General features: G+C 37.4%; 1 protein-coding gene across 2 annotated transcripts in view; it reads right to left on the bottom strand.

The window, feature by feature from the left end:
* Nucleotides 1-19,366, bottom strand: part of PTPN3 (protein tyrosine phosphatase non-receptor type 3) — a gene marked incomplete at both ends in the record, with an annotated part of 166,115 nt that overhangs the window by 12,577 nt on the left and 134,172 nt on the right. For both annotated transcript variants that reach the window (XM_081996839.1, XM_081996840.1), the window contains 9 exons: nucleotides 674-802; nucleotides 3,074-3,220; nucleotides 4,703-4,764; nucleotides 5,034-5,124; nucleotides 8,536-8,702; nucleotides 10,486-10,642; nucleotides 15,286-15,342; nucleotides 16,257-16,334; nucleotides 17,289-17,487. In XM_081996839.1, coding sequence (XP_081852965.1) covers nucleotides 674-802; nucleotides 3,074-3,220; nucleotides 4,703-4,764; nucleotides 5,034-5,124; nucleotides 8,536-8,702; nucleotides 10,486-10,642; nucleotides 15,286-15,342; nucleotides 16,257-16,334; nucleotides 17,289-17,487 — 1,087 coding nt within the window. The remainder of the gene's footprint in view (nucleotides 1-673; nucleotides 803-3,073; nucleotides 3,221-4,702; nucleotides 4,765-5,033; nucleotides 5,125-8,535; nucleotides 8,703-10,485; nucleotides 10,643-15,285; nucleotides 15,343-16,256; nucleotides 16,335-17,288; nucleotides 17,488-19,366) is intronic.

The raw sequence follows: 19,366 nt of genomic DNA, 5'->3' as shown, positions 1-19,366 counted from the left end.
TCACAACACAAGATGATATGCAAGAAGTATTCCATATATTTAACATCCTTTTTTCTTTATAACCCTGCCATTAGCATAAAGTATTAACAGCTAAGGAACATAAGTACCTTACATAAATTGAGCACATTTCAATTGAGATATATAAGGATATTTTCCTCTTAAAAATATGACTAAAGATGATGAAAAGGAGCTGGTGAGATTCTGTATCTTCTCTCAAAATCACACTGTTACAATTCACTTTGTTAGCTGTTCTAGTTACATGTGCCATTAACCAAGTGACCCATATTTCGTCCTTGAAAGAGCACAGTTACTTAGAAAAGACTCTCATTGAAAACTGAAATACTTGTGAGGAGTCGGTAACTGCAAAACTGTTTACAGAAAAGCACTAAGCTTTTTTTATGAAGCTTATTACGGTACCTGTGTCATAATGAATTGATGTATTATAGAACTTCAAAAAGTATGTTTTTGAAGAAGCTCTAAAGAAATAATCATACTATGTTGATTCATATAATATATACATATTTGTTTTATAAATATGTTTGTGTATATATATATATTTACACACATGTGTATTCACAGAGATTACATGCTCAGACACAGAGTCTGTATCTACCCATCTATACATGTATTCATTCAGCTTGCTTGGGGAGAATTAAAGATAACGGGCACTTACCTCAACATTTGTAATCACCATTTCTCTAACAACATACGCAATGGTACAATCTTCAGAGTGGCATCTGACACGAAAGCTGCCATATTCCATTACATCTGGTGGATCAGGCCAATACTGATGACATTTGGTCTGTAAAGAAAATTAAGCACACATCAAGACTTTACACATTTATACAAGCATTTCTATTTCCAGCCTCCCTTCCTATGCTATGGTTCAAGAAATTCAAGGAGCAGTATACTATCTGGTTTGTTGGTGAGATCTTTACATAAAAATTGGAAAACAACATGGCAAAATAGGCTAAAGTCTCTATAAACTTGTGCTTTAGTAACTTTAATAAAAGTTCAGGTAAATTGGATGCAAGATGCTTTCTGTCTGGTACTAAACTGCAATTGCTAAAATGACTTCTCAAGGCATAACACAGGAGGAGAAACACATGAATTTGTTCCATCTTAAGAAGAAAAGTGTAGGAGGGGAATTTGTAGCCATCTTCAGCCACCTAACAGCAGGTTATAGCGAAGACAGAGCCATGCTTTTCTTGAAAGTCAACAATGAAGAGACAAGTAGTAACTGAAAAAAAATGCAAAAAAGGAAATTCTGATTAGATGTTGGCAAAAACTATTTCAGTGAGGATGGTTAAGCACAGAAACAAGCTTCTCTCCGAGGCTGTAGAATCTCCATCCATGGAAAAAAAATCAAAACAGTTTTAACTGACATGATGCTGTACAACCTTCATGAACTTCAAAGCTGCCCCCCCTTTGAGCTGAGAGGAGTGGACCAGATATCTCCACAGGTCCCTTCAAACATAAATTATTCTTAGACTGAAGCAAGGTCATGCTGAAAGGCAAAAAATAGTGCAAACCAGCCTCCTCCCCCCCCGCTGCTGCCCTTCCAACACTGCAGTCTCACGACTGAGGGAAAGAGCAAGGTGGGCTCTGTTTCTGAAGGCCCTAAGAGATAACTCATTCTGCAGAGAGAGTGAGCAGGAAAAGAAATACCCAACAACACTGTCACCCCTTGACACACACCCCCCAGGAGTTCAGCCTGCCTGGTACCTGTCTGGCTGCTTCCATAAGAACAGTTTCCCCTTCTCCTCTCCCTGAAAGCAAGTGTTGAAGGTAATGAAGTGACCCTAGCCATCTTCTGAAGATTGCTTCCTTAATTTAGGTATTAGTTTTCAGGTCAGTAAGAGCTATGTGTTACTTCTGTTTTTGACAGGAATTCACTGAATTGGAAAAAAATCTTCATTTTTCTATTCGATCATATTTTGTGTTTTAAGGCAAAAATATTTTTAAAACACAGAATAATGCTTATAAACATTAGTAGCAAGAATACTATGCAGAAGGTTATTGCAGGCACAATAATCTGCAGTAATGTCGTCATATAATTAAAGTTGCCCTCCATATTTTCTAGGGAGAACTGAGCTCAGAAACTGAACAAAGAATGGAGAAGCAACTTTAGCTCATGTGCGTGTCATTTGACGAAGAGATGCATATTTCTTCTCTATGTCAGATGTAAAACTGAAGACAGAGATCTTCTCTTAAATGACTAATTGTATCTAAATGCTAAAGTTATAGATGAAGGCTATATGCAAGGCCATAACCTTCATGCCTACCAATGCGTGACAAGAAAAGTCGTATGTGCACGTGAAGGCACCTGATGTGCTGCATATGAAGTTTGAGGTACACCAGAATACAAGTGAGAGCTGAAGTGGAATTCGGTATTAAAATTACATCCATGAAACACTCTCTTTTTTTCTAAAAGAAAAGAGATTAATCAATTCTGCATACAAGCATAAGGAACCATTTTCTCTCCTGTCTTCTGCTGGTGGTAGTAAGAGGGTGATCTTCAGATCCCTACCACTCTACTTCTGAAATAACAAGTCTTCCTTTTTCTGGTTCACCTTCTAAAGGCAGATAGATAGGCACATCTACTCAGTGTACATGTAACTTATGCAGAAACAATCCTAATGCCAATATTTATTCCTCATTTTAAAAGGTAAGCTTAGAGCAGTGCTGATGACAAAGGGTTTGCCACCTCATTTCCCATCTAATCTAAGGCTGAAAAGTTGTGGAATAGACTGAACATGAAAAAGCATTCCAGTGAGATACTGGTTCAGTAAAATCCTTGTCCACTGCACAGCACGTAGTACCTGGCTGATCAGCAAAATTGAGTCAATGCAGTGATTTCGGTTTATGAAAACAAGTAAGTCTCAAAGCAGCATTAAAAAAAAAGTAAGTTGCAGAGTATCTGTTCTTCTAAGTAATTCAGAAAGTCTGTCCTTTAGAGAAATGATTCAACAGAACAAGCTGGCCTATTTTAGGGTTTTTTAATCGTAACAGTGGGAAAAAAGTTTAAAGGCAGAGTACGTTTCTTCAGCATATGAAGAACCTGAACACTTACCCGTCCTCGTTCAGTGAGAGTTGTTAACATGATGATCAGTGACAACTTGTGATCCCAGACTACTTGCCAGAAGTGCGCACATGTGTGTGGAAGAGGCCCCTGAGTAGCAATGTACCTGTTCACAATGCCCACAGAAGGAATTTCCATCTATAAAGAAACCGAGAAATCCTATGTAAAGTTTGCTCTCACTGCTCAAGTACTATTTTTCTTTAAATCAGCATTTCATTCAGAGTTGAGGGAAGATTAAGGGGCCAAGTTGAGTAATAAGACAATCAAGATCACAGTTTGTTATCTGAAAAATCTTTAAATTTTTAATTTAAACTAGATGTATACTATAGATACTATAGTCCTTCATGGTGAACTAGGAAGAGATGACTAATAGTGAAAATGTATTTGAAAATTTGAAACTGCAAGACTTCGCAAATTTTCTTTAATATTTAGTAAGGAATAATGGCAAGGTATACCAAAAGTACACTAAAAAAAGCTGTTTATTGCCTGATGATAGACACAGTAAGTTAACAGTTGATTCTGTGATTTAGGTGTTTAATTGAAGTATCTAATACAAACATAGAATCATAGAATCTTTGGATTAGAAGGAACTTTTAAGGTCATCTAGTCCAACCCCCTTGCAATGGGCAGGGACATCTTCAACTAGATTGGGTTGCTCAGAGCCCTGTCCAATCTGACCTTGAAGGTTTCCAGGGATGGGGCAACCTGTTCTCATTTTTCATCACCCTCATTGTGAAAAAAATTCTTCTTTATATCCAGTCTAAATCTTTTAGTTTAAAATTACCACCACCGTCCTATCATAACAGGCCCTGCTAAACGGTTTGTCCCCCCTTTTCTTTTAAGCCCCCTTTAAGTCCTGGCAGGCTGCAATAAGGTCCCCCTGGAGCCTCCTCTTCTCCAGGCTGCACAACTCCAACTCTCTCAGCCTGTCCTCATAGAAGAGGTGCTCTATCCCTCTGATCATTTTTGGGGCCCTCCTCTGGACCCTCTCCAACAGGTCCATGTCTTTCCTGTGCTGAGGGCTCCAGAGCTGGACACAGGACTCCAGGTGGGGTCTCCCCAGAGCGGAGTAGAGGGGCAGAATCACCTCCCTCGACCTGCTGGCCACGCTGCTTTGGATGCAGCCCAGGATGTGGCTGGCCTTCTAGGATGCAGCCCAGGATACGGTTGACCTTCTGAGCTTTCTGGGAAAAACATATTTTCCCCTTTTCTCCCTGTCTACACACATGATTAGGGCAATCAGGGCTCTCGTTTATCTTCTGGACCCTTCATAGCGCAGTTGGTAGGCCATTGGTTCTAGAGGGGAAAAAGGCTTAGTTTTAAGCTATAGGAGAGAACCTCAACATTTGCAGTATATGGAAAGGTAAAACAATTTTTACTGGTTAAAAGCCCTGCACATATCACAGTGTATATCACATGCTTGCATCTACTGTATACCAGGATGGCCACTTTCACAAGAGACACTTTGTCTTTTACATTATGAATCTTTACAGCTTTTACATTTAGAAATCCCCAAAATATAAAATGGGAGGATTTTTTCCTTTATTCCTTAAAAAGGCTAAATTTAGTCTGCTATTGTAATATGGAAAGTGGGCAAATGCAGGTCTCTCTATGACTTACATTCACATAATTTGCATTAATGTAATCTTCAGCTCCTTGCAATACTATCCTTGTGGCATCATCTGCACACGAAAAAATAATAAAGAGGGAATAAAATTAGCAACGAAGGGCCATGCTTCCCTTTTATTAAGTCAAAAAAATGAGGAATCGCAAACACACAAACAGCAGAATACAAACCAAAATAAACAACCTTTTAGAAAATAAAATGAACAATTACAAGACTTTGATTATATAATGAAATCTTCAATCAAGAAGTTCAATACAACAGTTTTATAAGCTATCATTTAGAGGATAAAGCAAAATAGGCAGAAAGTCTGTACTTAATACTCACAAGGTAGAACATCTTTGTATCTATTCTTGTCCATATTCTGAGGTACCTTTGCACATGTAACAGCCAATCCTGGTTTCTTCCTATAAAGTTGCTGCAAGACAGAATGAAAAACGACAGGATTTTGAGGGTTGTGATTATGCTATACACACACTAAAGAGATTCATATGAAAATACATAGAGTGAAAAAAAAAAAAATCAGAAGTTATTTTCTTTAATCTTTTTCCTAACCATCTGCAAAATTCACTTACGAGATTTTTGTGTATTTTAACATGGCAAGAATTTCTGTTATTGCTAGCCCATCATCATCTCTAGAAGAACTTCTAATAAAAAAGAAAAAGAGAAAGTGTAGGAGTCATTGATATAACCTGTTTCCCTGCAAGGTTGCCTTTTTCTTATAAAACTGGGTGACAGAAGGAAAAGTGAGGTTGAGGGTGGAAGAAGTGAGCAATAAAAGACATCAGAAGAAAAAAACAGCTGCAGACTAATATTTTCTGGAAGCAACTGTAATACAAACCATTCAAACAGACTTCTATTCTCTGGACTAAAACCATCACAATCAATCCCTGCAAGTCCCTGATAAAAAAAAGCTTCAATGTATCACAATCTCTTTACATGTGACGACTCTTCTTTTGGGCCAACCACTGTCTTGCAAACTTTATCTGGAGTAAATGTAGGCATACAAGTGTATAACCAAAAATGAATTTTAAGGTCAAAATGCATTAAGTGCATCATACAAGACAACAAAAGGTACAGAGGGGGGAAAACAACAGCAACATCATCATGAAGAAATGCAATTATACAGCCACATTTTTTCTGTATTGAATATACATGAAAGCAACTTACAACTGAGTTATTAACACAGAATCACAGAATCACAGAATCACTAGGTTGGAAAGGACCTTTAAGATCATCAAGTCCAACCATTAATCCAGAACCACCATGTCCCCTAAACCATGTCCTGAAGCGCCACATCCACACGTTTTTTGAACACTTCCAGGGATGGCGACTCCACCACCTCCCTGGGCAGCCTGTTCCAATGCCTGACCACCCTCTCAGTGAAGAAATTTTTCCTAATATCCAATCTAAACCTCCCCTGGCGCAACTTGAGGCCATTTCCTCTTGTCCTATCACTAGTTACTTGGGAGAAGAGACCAACACCCTCATCGCCACAACCCCCTTTCAGGTAGTTGTAGAGAGCGATAAGGTCTCCCCTCAGCCTCCTCTTCTCCAGACTAAACAACCCCAGTTCCCTCAGCCGCTCCTCATAAGACATGTGCTCCAGACCCCTCACCAGCTTCGTTGCCCTTCTCTGGACACGCTCCAGCACCTCAACATCCTTCTTGTAGTGAGGGGCCCAAAACTGAACACAGTATTCAAGGTGCGGCCTCACCAGTGCCGAGTACAGGGGCACAATCACTTCCCTAACCTGGCTGTGCAAGAGTTTTATATACTTCATTCAACACTTACCAAAAAGCTCATTATATCTTACATATTTAATGAAGATTTAGAGTATGGTTCCATACATAAAATGGAATGAAACAAACAGGAAGTTAAAATCCCCTACTTTGGTTGACTGGAAAGGAACAACAAACAAAAAGTTTATTCCACTGTGAGATTTACTGAATCCTAAGACTTGGTATCACAGCTCACCACATTTTTCAACTCAAAAAGCATAAACAAGCCATGTGAGAAGAGAACTTGATAAACTATGCAACTGAACAGCTTCTACTTAAGTTCCATTTTACAAGAGCCAAGTTGTGATTTCTACTTTTTTTGGGAGACAAGGAAGAATAATTTAACGTTAACTAACAATTCTCAAGCTTCATTATTGTTGCCTGCCAAAAAGTCATTTGCCCTTGACAGACTTCTTAAATTCTGCTTAAGTGGATAAGGATATTCTGGAAAAACTTGATTATTCATAACCTGCTGGCTAATTATTTACTCTTTTACTAGTGTGAATGGAGAGTTTGAGAGCGACCAAAGCTGATAGGTGACGCAGCAATTGCCTCTGCTTCCGAAGATCACTAAACAATGAACTCAAAGTAAGAGGCCACTGAACTGCTCCTAGTTTATTAGATTTCAAAAAGGTTTTGCGCTTTTTCTAACATCAGTAATATACTTTTAATAAATGCTGTCAGGAAAAAAGTCATAAAGGATTAAATATCCTATGAAGATTATTACAGGAACTTTGCGTACAAATTCAGTCAACAACTTTGACAATTAACAAAGAACTGAAAGGCTAGTTCCTATCTTTTGAGTTACTGTTTCAATAGCCAGACTCATTGCTATCACTGCATTGCAACCAGTGCTGTGGATTTTGGAAAACAGCTATGAACCATAGTTTACAATTCCTTAAAAAAAAAAAAAAAAAAAAAAAAAAAAGGAGAATCATAACTCTCAGAAATCTTGGAAACAAAGCAAACCCCATAAAAAGAGTGGTTATGCAATAAGCAATACTACATCTCTTTAGCCACCACCATTAAAACTTAGGGCGTTTGAAAAAACAGAGAAGGAAAAAAATATCAAAATGGGGAAAACCTGTATGTTCTACAACTTTTCAGCATCAGAAAGGGTTACTCCAGAACTCAACAATAAGAAATGTATAAATCATAATAAACAATGTTTCTCTGGAGTTACTATACATGTTTGTATCCATAACAGCAAAAACAAGCATAAACATTCATACACTGTACTCCTTTGACATTAGAGAAGCAGCTAAATTATCTCTTGGAATTTCTTATGCTAACACTGAAGGAACTGATTTTAGTAAACTATAAAAACATTTTATTGGTTAGTTTTCCATGTCATTCCTTGCTAACATGTTGAAGAACATGACAAACATTAATTCATTAATCTATACAGCAGTTCTTCACAGTCTCATCCTATATGCAGGGGTATCTCATGTATAAGGTAATTTGCCCAAGAAGGAACCGTCAATGTTTTAGATATCCAGGGAGAAACAACACAGAACTGGACATTACAAATGTCCTGCAAGTGGAAATTAACATTCAACCCCTTTCATATCAACCTCAAAGAGATGAAGATGAGGAATGGTCAAGTTGCTCCTGTTATTCCATGAAAAAAGGCAACACATGAGAACTTGAAACACTAACTTAAGATATAAAAGATGTTTGAGAAATGTCAATGAGTGCATGGAAAAAGAAACAAAGTACAAGACTGATCTTTGTCAAAACTCCACTATTTTACTAAATAAAATAATTAAGAAAAAAATATTAATTTAGTGAGCTTTGAGTACTTGAGCTAGAAACATGTTAAAACACATTTTTTTCTCAGCAGATGATGTTTTATGCAAGACTGATTACTCATTCTTCCCTATCCTAAGTAGTGAAGGGTGAAACTGATGGGCAAGTCACAGTCTTGCTCTTTTGAGGTAAGACTGAATGGGAGCAATGAGATTTCCAATTAATTAAGCCCTTACATTACTTGCTGGTTGCAGCTATTTGTCTATATTAATGGCATTTGAGAGTTGAGTATTACCTACCTCAAACTGAATAAGGACAGCCCCACTTTCCAGCCCTTTCCTTAGCTGCTCCATAGACTCCTCCAGTGTATCACCACCATATTCGGAACAGATAGGAAGAAGAGATTCTGGGATATTGTGAGAATCAGCTTCGTCTTCTGATTTAGGCTCCACAAAGTGTTTAACTACTGAAAGATGTATTGAAAATTAAAATCTGTTACATACAGCATTAATGTATTTGCAACACTTATTAAAACTTACCAACTTGCAAGAACAACAAAGTTTGCAAAGACAAGGCCTCAGGAAAGCAAACAGCAACACATTTAACTGCATTTCTTTATGTACTATATTAGTGTAGAAACTACTAAGAGTAAAACGTCCCTATGACCTTTCAGAAAACAAAACTTCTCAAGGTCCCTACCTATGAAGGAAAAGAACTTGACTTCCAAGCACAAAGAGTTTTTTGCCACAACCCTGCCTTACAGGATGATCTGCTGAATAGGCTAATGAATCACAACATCCACCACGGTAAAAAACAAATGAGTTTTGCCTAAAAAAGTTTATAGAATAATTAACGGAATATCTCTATAAGAAGCTTATGTAACTTTGGACCCCCAGCAGCAAAACAAACACAAACATACTTAGATTGTAGTCCCTTGCCGTTAAAGAAGCAACTGAATTGTCTTTTGCAATTTCTCATGCTAATGTTGAAGGAACTAACTTAATAAATGACAAAAAAAATATTATTCAGTTTTCGATGACATTCCTTGCTAACATGTTGAAGAACATTACAAACATTAATGAATTAACCTACACAGCAGTTCTGTCTCTGTGAAAGCTATTCTGTCACCAGATGTGTCCAGCTGTGGACATTCTCTGCCATCATCAGAACGGCTCATGAAATTTCAGAAAATGGGGAGCTGTTCATACTCATGCCTATACAAATGACCGGCATGGAGCCCACAGGTTATTTTTAGCTAAGAGCAAACTTCTCTTATCTGCCAGTAGGAAGGGGACTAGAAAAGTTAAGGGAAGACTAAATACTGCACAGAGCCAGTGGAAAGGCCTGTAATAACAGAGGCAGGACTGTTCAGGGAAAACAAGATCAAAAGCCCATCTGTCTTCCTAGAAACACAAGACATTTTAAATAAATTAAATGCTACAGAAGTACTTATCACTTAGGCAGTTTTATTCCCTCCTCTCTCCCAGTCATGTATAATCCCTTCATATTTTTAAGTCTTAACATAATCAGAAACTCTGTGCAAAGATCTTCCATAATTGTGTGTGTAAAGGTATGACCATAGCTCTTAAGGAAAGTAAATAATAAACTTTTCACATCACCTGAAAGCTCTAGGGATCTGCATGTGTTTAAATATGGAGCCAGCAAAACCAAGCTGGGTGGGTTCCCCATATTTTAAATACACAAGCTTAGGACCCTGCATATTTCAGAGATTGTCTCTTGTTTGCTGGCAGCAATTTAGCAGGTAGCGAGCATTGGTCAAGCTCAGTATTGTCACAAAATGTTTATTGTATAGAATGGAAAGAAAGAAAAGAGGAAAAAAAAAAAAGCAGCAAGCTTATTTGACTTGTTTCATTGTATAATTGTGCTGGGGAACAGCCCATGGGTATTTGCAAACCCGCAATTGGGGATCTGTGAAATTACACTATATTTACAAAAGAAACCCAACCACACACCGAACTTTTGCAAGGGATTATTTGTTCTCATAGGCTTTTAGACTTAAAAAATAAGAAGAAATTCTAACTTGACAGATTCTGTGTTGCAGTGGTAAGAACCTATATAGTTAAAACTATTTGTATTATTAATTCAAATGCAGAGAGATCTACTTTTTTAGCACAGACCTATTCCCAGTGCACTGAGAACACATCTATGTAAACAGAAGAGAGTACACCACCAAGCATAAGAGCAACAGTCTCAAAAGCATTAAAAGTGAATAAAATCAGCCCAGTTACCTTTCCGCCTGACCAAAAGTGCAAGCTCTCTCGTGTGAGATTCTCTGCTGGCTTTTATGAACATGACCACCTGGTCATGCGTGTGCTCTGAGATATCTCGGCCATTAATTAATACTATCTGATCACCTTCATTCAGTTTTGGAATGCATTTATCAGCCTGTTTCAAGACCAAAGAAACACATTAATGTCATTGCATTCAGTCATGTAAGCAGGAACACATCAGGATATAAAGTTCATCATGTAAGCAAAGCCTTCAGAGTTCTCCTGACAAGGTTTCATCTATCTATCAGAAGTTCTATCAAAAGATTCAGATCTAAAGCTGTCTTTCTTGCTTCAAAGCCTCTCAATGAGAAGCAGTTCAAACAGCATATTGATAGCTACAAAAAGAATTTGTATTTATCAAACATGCATCATCAGATTGCTCTTAAAGATCTAAACTCCAAGCCTCAACAGCCACCGGTTATAGCCACTTGCAAATAAATTTCTGGAAAAAGTGTTTTGGGCACATAAGATAACACGCTTCAGTTTTTATACAGTGAATACTGAGAAGTACAAACATGATTTTGACGAATGTAATTTAAGTAACCTGACATTCCCCAGGCATGCACTTTTTAAAATTTAAAGAAATCCATATACATTTCATGTTTTTGTTTGGTGGATATCAAATGATATCTATATATAGAGAACATTCTTCCTCATTTCATTCACTGAAAGTTTTAACAAGAAGATGCAGGTAAGTACTCAACCTATGATGCTCAAGTCACTCATTTGTGACAATTTTTTTTGCTACCTGGGAACACTAAAACAAGTTTTTTTCCATCTCAAACGAAAAATTACAATATGTCTTGTCTTGGATACAGCAATTTAGATTAACTGCTGAACTCTAGGGTTTGTTTGGCTTTTTTCTGCCACACTTCTTAGTATGCTTAGCTCTAAGATCAGTGCAAAGCAATTCAAGCTATGGCCAGAATATGATGATGATGCTGTGAAGGTGATTAACGGACTAGAGCATGTCTCGTATGTGGAAAGGCTAAGAGACCTGGGAGTGTTTAGCCTAGAGAAGAGAAGGATTGGGCGGGATCTTGTCAATACATATAAATACTTGAAGGGAAGCTGCAGAGGAGATGGAGCCAGGCTCTCTTCAGTGGTGCCCAGTGACAGGAGAAGAGGCAATGGGCACAAACTGAAACACAGGAGGCTCCATCTGAATATCAGGAAACATTTTTTTACTATGACTGCGCACTGGAGCAGGTTGCCCAGAAACACTGTGGAGTCTCCCATCTTGGAGTATTCAAAAGCCATCTGGACATGGTCCTGGGCAACTGGCTCTAGCTGCCCTTTGAGCAGGGGGGGTTGGACAAGATGACCTCCAGGTCCCTTCCAACCTTCTGTGATTCTGTAATATGAATGTGCAGGATTCTACAACATTTGAGTGTCAAGTAGTGTAACAATTTTATTTTCATTGCTGTCCTAATTTTTATTTAGTCTAGGAAGCACCCAGCTACACAAGAGTGATATACTTACATGTACATTCCATTTCATTTGTTATATGAATGAGACATATAACTCATATTACTGTTATTCTCTATTCATCATTGTGCCCTGTATTTCCTTAATGCCAGCACAGGTTCCCTGAACTTTATTCATCCAGTGTTATTAGCCCTATCAAAAAACCATCATCAACCCCCCAAATGTGAACAAGGTGTTCTCATCAGCCCCAATCCTGCTTATATGCCTTGCACTGATGGCTCCTAAAGTAAGTTTATCAGCGAGGTGCTATATTACCAAGTAAAAAAAAGGAAGAGATGAAAAGAAGAAGTGACAATGATAGAACCAACAAGAAGAAAAATGCAGAATTAAAAAAAAAAAGAGGCAAGGATAGGAAGAAGAAAATCAATTGGGAGCCACTTGTGTCAGAGAATAAAGGGAAAGAAAACTTAAGACATGTTTGAGTGCCACAAAACAGATAAAGGAAAAGAGAGAGGAAAAAAAAGATGTATGCAAGAGGAAAAATCCCAAGCAGAAATGTTGCTTAAAAATTGAAAAAGGAAAAGAAATAAGGAACGAAAATAATGAAGGATAGAGAAGATTGACAATGATAAAAAGACAAATGTAAACAGAAGAAGAATGGGAATTATGAATAGCCATGGTGTTCTTCAATACTGATTTAACTAGCTATTCACAGCTCCTCAAAAGCTCCCTCGCCATATTTTGTACAATTTACAAGGGCAAGACTGAAGAATAGAACTATGAGTGATTGAGTGATTTAATCACATTGAAATATTATTGTTTGAGATCTAAATTAGTCTCTAGTGATATAAAGACCACATCAGGTCGGTCTAGGAGAGTCAAGAAGACAACAAGAACATGGAGGGAATGCTTTCTGATCTCCTGTATTTGCCTATAATATAGATTTCTTGGCTGGTTGCTGGCTATTATTCTTTATTACAGATGGAGATTAATATCTTTGCTCGAAGAAATTTTGTTAATCATGTGACATGTTAAGGCCTCAGCTCTCTTACTTAAATCATCTCACTATATAAAATATATCTTGAAGGAGAAGTAATTCCTTCTGTGTGAGCATAATTTGTAGATTTTTCAGATACTGAGCTTTTCCAGCTAATTAATTATGTCAAAGGCTTCCTGTCTTATTGACACACCCAATGTTTCATTTTATGCTAAGCACCTAGTTATTGCTCCAAGAAGCATGCATACTATTTTTCAATGAAAAGCTTTATTAAATAAAATCATGATGACTTCTTTAGCACCTTAGGACATTAAATACTGTTTGTGAAAAAAATCAGTAGAGGACTTTAGTTTAAAAAAAACCCCAACAAACCACATGTGATAAATCGCTGTTCTTTAGATTTAATGCTCTCCCACAAGAATTTTGGCTACTCTATCCCACAATCTTCCCAACATACTAGATTGCTGCTGTATCAGAGTAGGATTTTTAAAAGAACCTTAGGACGTGAAAGGGACGTGAAAGATTTGCTCCCCTTCCTCCACAGAGAATACAGATCTTTTTGTAGGAAAGTGGAGAAAAAGTGACCTACAAACCTGAGAAGTAATCTTAGCAAATAATATTACCAAACAACAACCCTGAGGACAATTTACAGGGTAACGATTGAATCTAGAACAAGTTGAAATAGTAGCAATACAATGAAGGAAACGCATCATTGAGCTAAAATAACGTAAAAATGCGTTAGACTGCTTAACTTGAACTTTCAAATATCAGCTACATATCATTAAACAGTCAAGAACAGGTTAAATGTTGTTTATGGAAAACAACATAGTCAGTGTTAACAATGATATGCTCTAAAAATAAGTATAATTTTTTCCTCTTGCTGTAACATGACATGATTTCTATAACACTGCTGTTGAGTATATTGTATTGGATAACTGTTTCCAGTTTATTCCCTGACCCTTGATAACTTGCTGGCTTGGTGGTTTGCTAGGCTAGAGAGGTAATTGGTCACTTGCGTCTATGCCTATGCCACTAACTGGAGACACTTAAATGAAGTCTGTAACTTAGAAGTCCAGTCCTTTTCCAATCCAAGAGGAAAAAACCAGATCAATACTTCCCAGAAGACAATTTGAATCTGCCAAAGGAAATCGCTGCCTCTGGAGAAGCATCTTTCACTCTCTGATTGTGCAATGAGCCTGTTTGCCCTACATTAACTTCATTATCTCAAATCACCCTTAAGAAGCTTGCTAGCTTGACTATGAATCATTTTAATGACTGTATTATTTTCACTTTGTGGATTTAAGTTATAATGATAGTTTCCTACTACTCTTCTATTCAAATAATATTGTAGTTCATAAAGGAGTGCTATGCACTGCATAAGTCAAGGCACAAATCATAAATGTGACAAAAACAACTTCTCAAACAATCTCTTTTAGCTTGATTTACATCATGACATGTAGATATCAGTCCTGTGACTGATTATCAAATTTCAAAAGAGCCTGCAAGACACAGACTACATGAGATTTTTAGGATTAAGCCAGCAATATTTCCTCTCAAGTTTGCACTGAAATTATTTTATGAGGGTTGGGAAATACACTTTGGCAGAAGGGAATTGAAAGAAAATTGAGATAAGGTAGCATATACCTTCACAAATTTATGTAATAATTATTTAGAAAAAAGTTACCAAGATGTTATATTACTATTATTCACAATTCAGAAGAAGTATTCAATGGCTGTACTGATTCTGATGAATGTTCCACCTAGCCCATAAATATTTCCACGAGAAAAAAATCCATAGCAAAATAAGAACAGAGCAAACATTCTGCAACGCCCTCCCCATCAAGTACTCTCCCATCCTATAAATATTTTTAGCCCTAAGGATTTCCTCAGCCTGTTGTGGTTTGTCTAGTCAGTAACTGCTAGCAGGTTTTTCTCCCAACTATTTGTACTCTCCTGACCACCCACAAAATTATTTTAACCACAGCAGCCTTTGTCAAGGGTTTTCACAGCTCTACTACCTTATGCATGAAGAATTACTTCACTAAGCATGAAGAACCTGACTTTCACTAACTTAACTTGGTCCAGTTCAAGATGTGATTTTGAGATGACGGGGTAAACAAACATGCTTTCCACTGGTGTCTTGTTTGGCTAACACTTCCAGATCTTTTCATCTGTGGTTTAAGAAACCACTGGTCAAATCAATTTCTAAAGAGAACAGATCAGCTGCTGTCTCATACTGGTTATGGGTTTCTAAATTTCTATGCATACAGACCTGTGTGAGTGGTGGAGAAAGTAATAAAGGGAGGGATTAAAAGTCTTAAGAATTTACTTACAGGTGATCCTGGAGTTATTCTTGAAACCACTAATGGCATTTTTTGATCTACACCACCCTAGAGGAATGTCAAATAAATAACAACCATAAATATATCATTATAATAAGCATGAGCAGCATTTAAAACAAGTAATGACTTGTTTTTGTATCCATATAAACTTTATGCTCCATTGTTATAGGCAGGGTTAGTAAGATCGAATTTTCAGCAGTAAATGGCGGGGAGGGTGCGGTGTCTTTAAACCTACCAATTTCTAGTAAACTAGACCCAGTGTCTTTGCTTGGCCATATATTTTAATAGGCAATAAACAGACCAAATGCAATAAACAGACCAAATGCAGCATTTATTCTAACCCTACCCTTCAAGCAAGCCTAATTCAACACGTAAACTTGCAAGGTGGACTGTGTTCTTAGATGCTGTGATGAACGTGCAAGGGACCAGGTAGGATCAACGTTCCAGACAACCATACCCTCTCACTCTTACATGATGTTCTATCACTGCCCCACCAATAAATGTCTGAGGTGAAAAGATCAAACTCTACCCCCATTTTGATATTATGGCTACTTTACACTATCTGCTTAAATGGGATTTCAGTGAGGGAATGTAAAAAATTTACAATAGTCAATTATCAATAGTAATTTCCATTTTCTTCATAAATTAATTGTCACCTTTCTAATATGATTTTTTAAATGGATATGTTCAACTTGATAGCACAAACTGTTTAACTTGTTTTATAATACAGAGGTCAAATTTTCCAAAAGTTGATGCCTTAAATTAGCCTTCCAAGTTCATATTTAGGCAGTCAAATAGGCAGTCTGCTTTGGAAATGTGCCATGTCCATAGTATATGCAACTAAAAAACCCACAGAACTAGTAGAGGCTTATTTCTGTAAATGCTGCTTTAGAATTTAAGGATTAGGCTGCCACTTTATCTCTACAAAGCATTTAAAAATAATTAAAAGATTGTTGTTTTACCTTTAGATTAAATCCAAACTTCCCGTCTTCATCTGGTATGATACGCACCAAAAGTAAATCTCCCTCAATGAGGTCATTCTGCAATACACAGAAAAACCAAAACTTTTCTAATTTTTAAAAGAAAATAGCAGCAAGTTAGAAAATAGTGCATCCAAATTTAGATGTGCTGAAAAGAATACTCTACATAAAGCCACATTTAAAATAGGAAGAAGCTAAGGTTACAGAACATACTCATGATTGTAACCTTTTAAAATTGTAAAAACAGCAACATACATAATGGCAAATATGTTCTCTGCTTGCTCTGTCCTAACACTGTTACTCTCATCTCAGCTTTCTCAGTTGATAGCTCTTATTAAAATTTTCAATGTATTGTCTTTACTAAAGGTGACTTGAAGAAAAAAAAAAAAGTTAGGTGCAATTCTACTCTATGGGCTATGAAGTGACTACTTTTTCCCCAGTTTTTCTCCTGTGCATGGGTGCATTGGTATCTTCTGCAAGAGATCCACAAGCCAGAAGGATTAAAAGTTGGCAGCAGCTACTGGACAGACAGGTTATGAAGCTGTTCAGCACCACCCTGGAACAGCCTGGAGATAGGGGAGGAATGATCCGCTTCCATAACGTTAGCAGGGAGCAGCTGCTCTCTAGCCAGTGCAGAAGTCAAAGGATGATGTTTAGCCATCCTAAAGAGGAGATGCCTGGGATAAAGCAGAGTTGTGCCTTTTATCAAGACATACAACAGCTTGAGTTATCTGATCTTTCCTTGGAGAAATAAGATTTAATCACATAAGTATCTTCCCCTGGAGATGCTTCTGGAAACCTGGACACTGGAAATCAACGTAGTTGTCAGCTTTGCCTATCATATTGTGTACACAGTCTTGGTTAAATTTGAGTAGTAAGACAAGACTTACTCTTATTACTGCATGAAATATGCTCATCCTGGAATACAACCACACTTTTTGTGGGTTCTTAATCTACAGTTCAAATCTACACTTAGTACTAGTTTTGACTTTAAAAGAAGGCAATTGAACATACCTTATCACAGTAGTACTGACTGGAATCTTCTGTCGAGCTACTTTTTATAACGTTGTCATATGTTTCTAAGAACTGTTTATCAACCCCTTCCAGTGGGTAAGGGCCAGAAACATTACCAACTCCATTGGGAGAGGAAGCCAAGGCTTTAGGTGAGGTACAGGTCAGAGAACTCTGCGTTGGACTGTTTCCCAATACATTCCTTCATTTAAAAAGGATAAATAAATATTACAAAGGTATCGTTATCCAGATTTTTAAATAAAATAGTAAAATATACAAATGCAGTTCCCAGTTAAAAGAACAAGCCAACTTTATACTTCAGATTTAACACCACTTCTTGGGTGCAAGGTAAGAGGATTGGAGTATGATCTAAGCCTATCATTTGATCAGTGGACATCTAGGAGAATGGACGAAACAAGAGCATCAAAATATTTGGATGTCAGCAGTGAAAGGCACTGTTGTAGTGGTACAGGAAATCACAGTAATGCGAAGAGAGCTGAACCCCAGGGGACAGGCACTTCAGTTGCCAATCCTACCCATGAAAGACTTTTGCCGTGATTCCACTCACTCTTGCAAAGCACTTGTTTTTCATTCCTCCCTCTTATGAGGGCCATCTCAACCTTATCCCTCCAGGAGAAGGTGCTTTGCAGAAAAGTCATGGTAAATTGTCAGAGAAATAGGAAATGAAGTGACAATGAAAGATTTAAGGACAGTTAATATATTCTTCATTGAGATAGCTATAACCATGAAGAATGACCCAGAATTAAATGGGGGTGCTGACCTGGCCTAGTGAGTCAAGAACCTTAAAATTCAAGAATAACAAAAATGGGTAAGTAAATGAGCACCTCAAATCTCAGAATTGGCCAAATCGCCTGGTCGTGCTCCAGGACCATTCAAACATTCATTTAGCTACATGCCCTCTTCTGAAGAGAATGAAATGCAGAGCTCTGTCAAACACAACTAAACCCCTCTTTAACTGGATCAAACTCACAGATACCAGACATCCGAACTGCGCCGTTTTTATAAATACTACATAGTACTTTGTGAAAACCTCTGTCCTGCAGAAAGCTCAGGTATAACTCTGACACTGTTTCATATCCCTAACACACAGCGCTGTGTACGGCAAAAACCCACTCCTAGCTGCTTGTATTGCCCCGCTGCAGACAGACCTTTTAACTCAGATGGTAGAGCATGATGCTCAGTGGCAGTACTTCTTGCAAGAATACTCTGCATCGCTACTGACAACCCAGCACTGCAATGAAGCGTATTTGATCCTTGGAAGTACACAGGCTGTTAGCTGTTTATTGCAGTTTATCCCCAAAAGCAACATCAAATTCTCACAGGGTTAAAGTAGCAGAAGTACGTGCAAGTAAACCTTGGCATTGAAATTTGTAAATTCATACGTTCATCTCTGCTCTGGTGCTAGTCTGACTATGTATGTGAGCTTTTCTGAACCATTTCCAGCAGCCACTGCTAGCTGTCAGTGGAGAAGTAATACTGCACTATAGAAGAATGTAGTTTAGCCTTTTAACATCCAGGACTCACACTGCAGCAAACTTTAATAATGCAAACACTTATTTCTTGGCTTGTGGAAATCTGACTGCAAACAAACATTTTGAAAGGTGCCATCATGCAATTCTTGCCATAATATTTCTGATGTTCAGTTATACTATGTGTACTTGGCAATGGGAATGAAGTGTTTTGTGCAACATTTGCAGAATTTTCAGTTATTACAGAAAATATTTTTTCCAGCGTTCAGGAGAAATTATTCACTTGGCGCTCTCAATAATTTCAAAATACCTGGAAGTAGTGAACTACAATGACACTTAAAGGAATTACACTGTCAAAATTTTGTTTTTATCTGATAGCTTCCAGGACTCTTCATGATTCCTGCGAGGTCAATGGTAAGCAAGCAGGAACATTGTATATGTAAATACATCCCAATAAAATTTTTGAGGACACAGTAATTAAAAAAAAAAAACCCAAAAACAACAAAACCCAAACATTTCACTTACAAGTTGAGATTACAGATCATAATGATTTTTCAATATAGGAAAAAAATTAACAATACCAGAAATATA

This window comes from Phaethon aethereus (genome assembly GCF_964289735.1).
Source record: "Phaethon aethereus genome assembly, chromosome: 2".
In the NCBI taxonomy this organism is placed as follows: domain Eukaryota; kingdom Metazoa; phylum Chordata; class Aves; order Phaethontiformes; family Phaethontidae; genus Phaethon; species Phaethon aethereus.
Note: the sequence above shows the minus strand (reverse complement) of the source record. Positions and strands in the feature narration are given on the sequence as shown.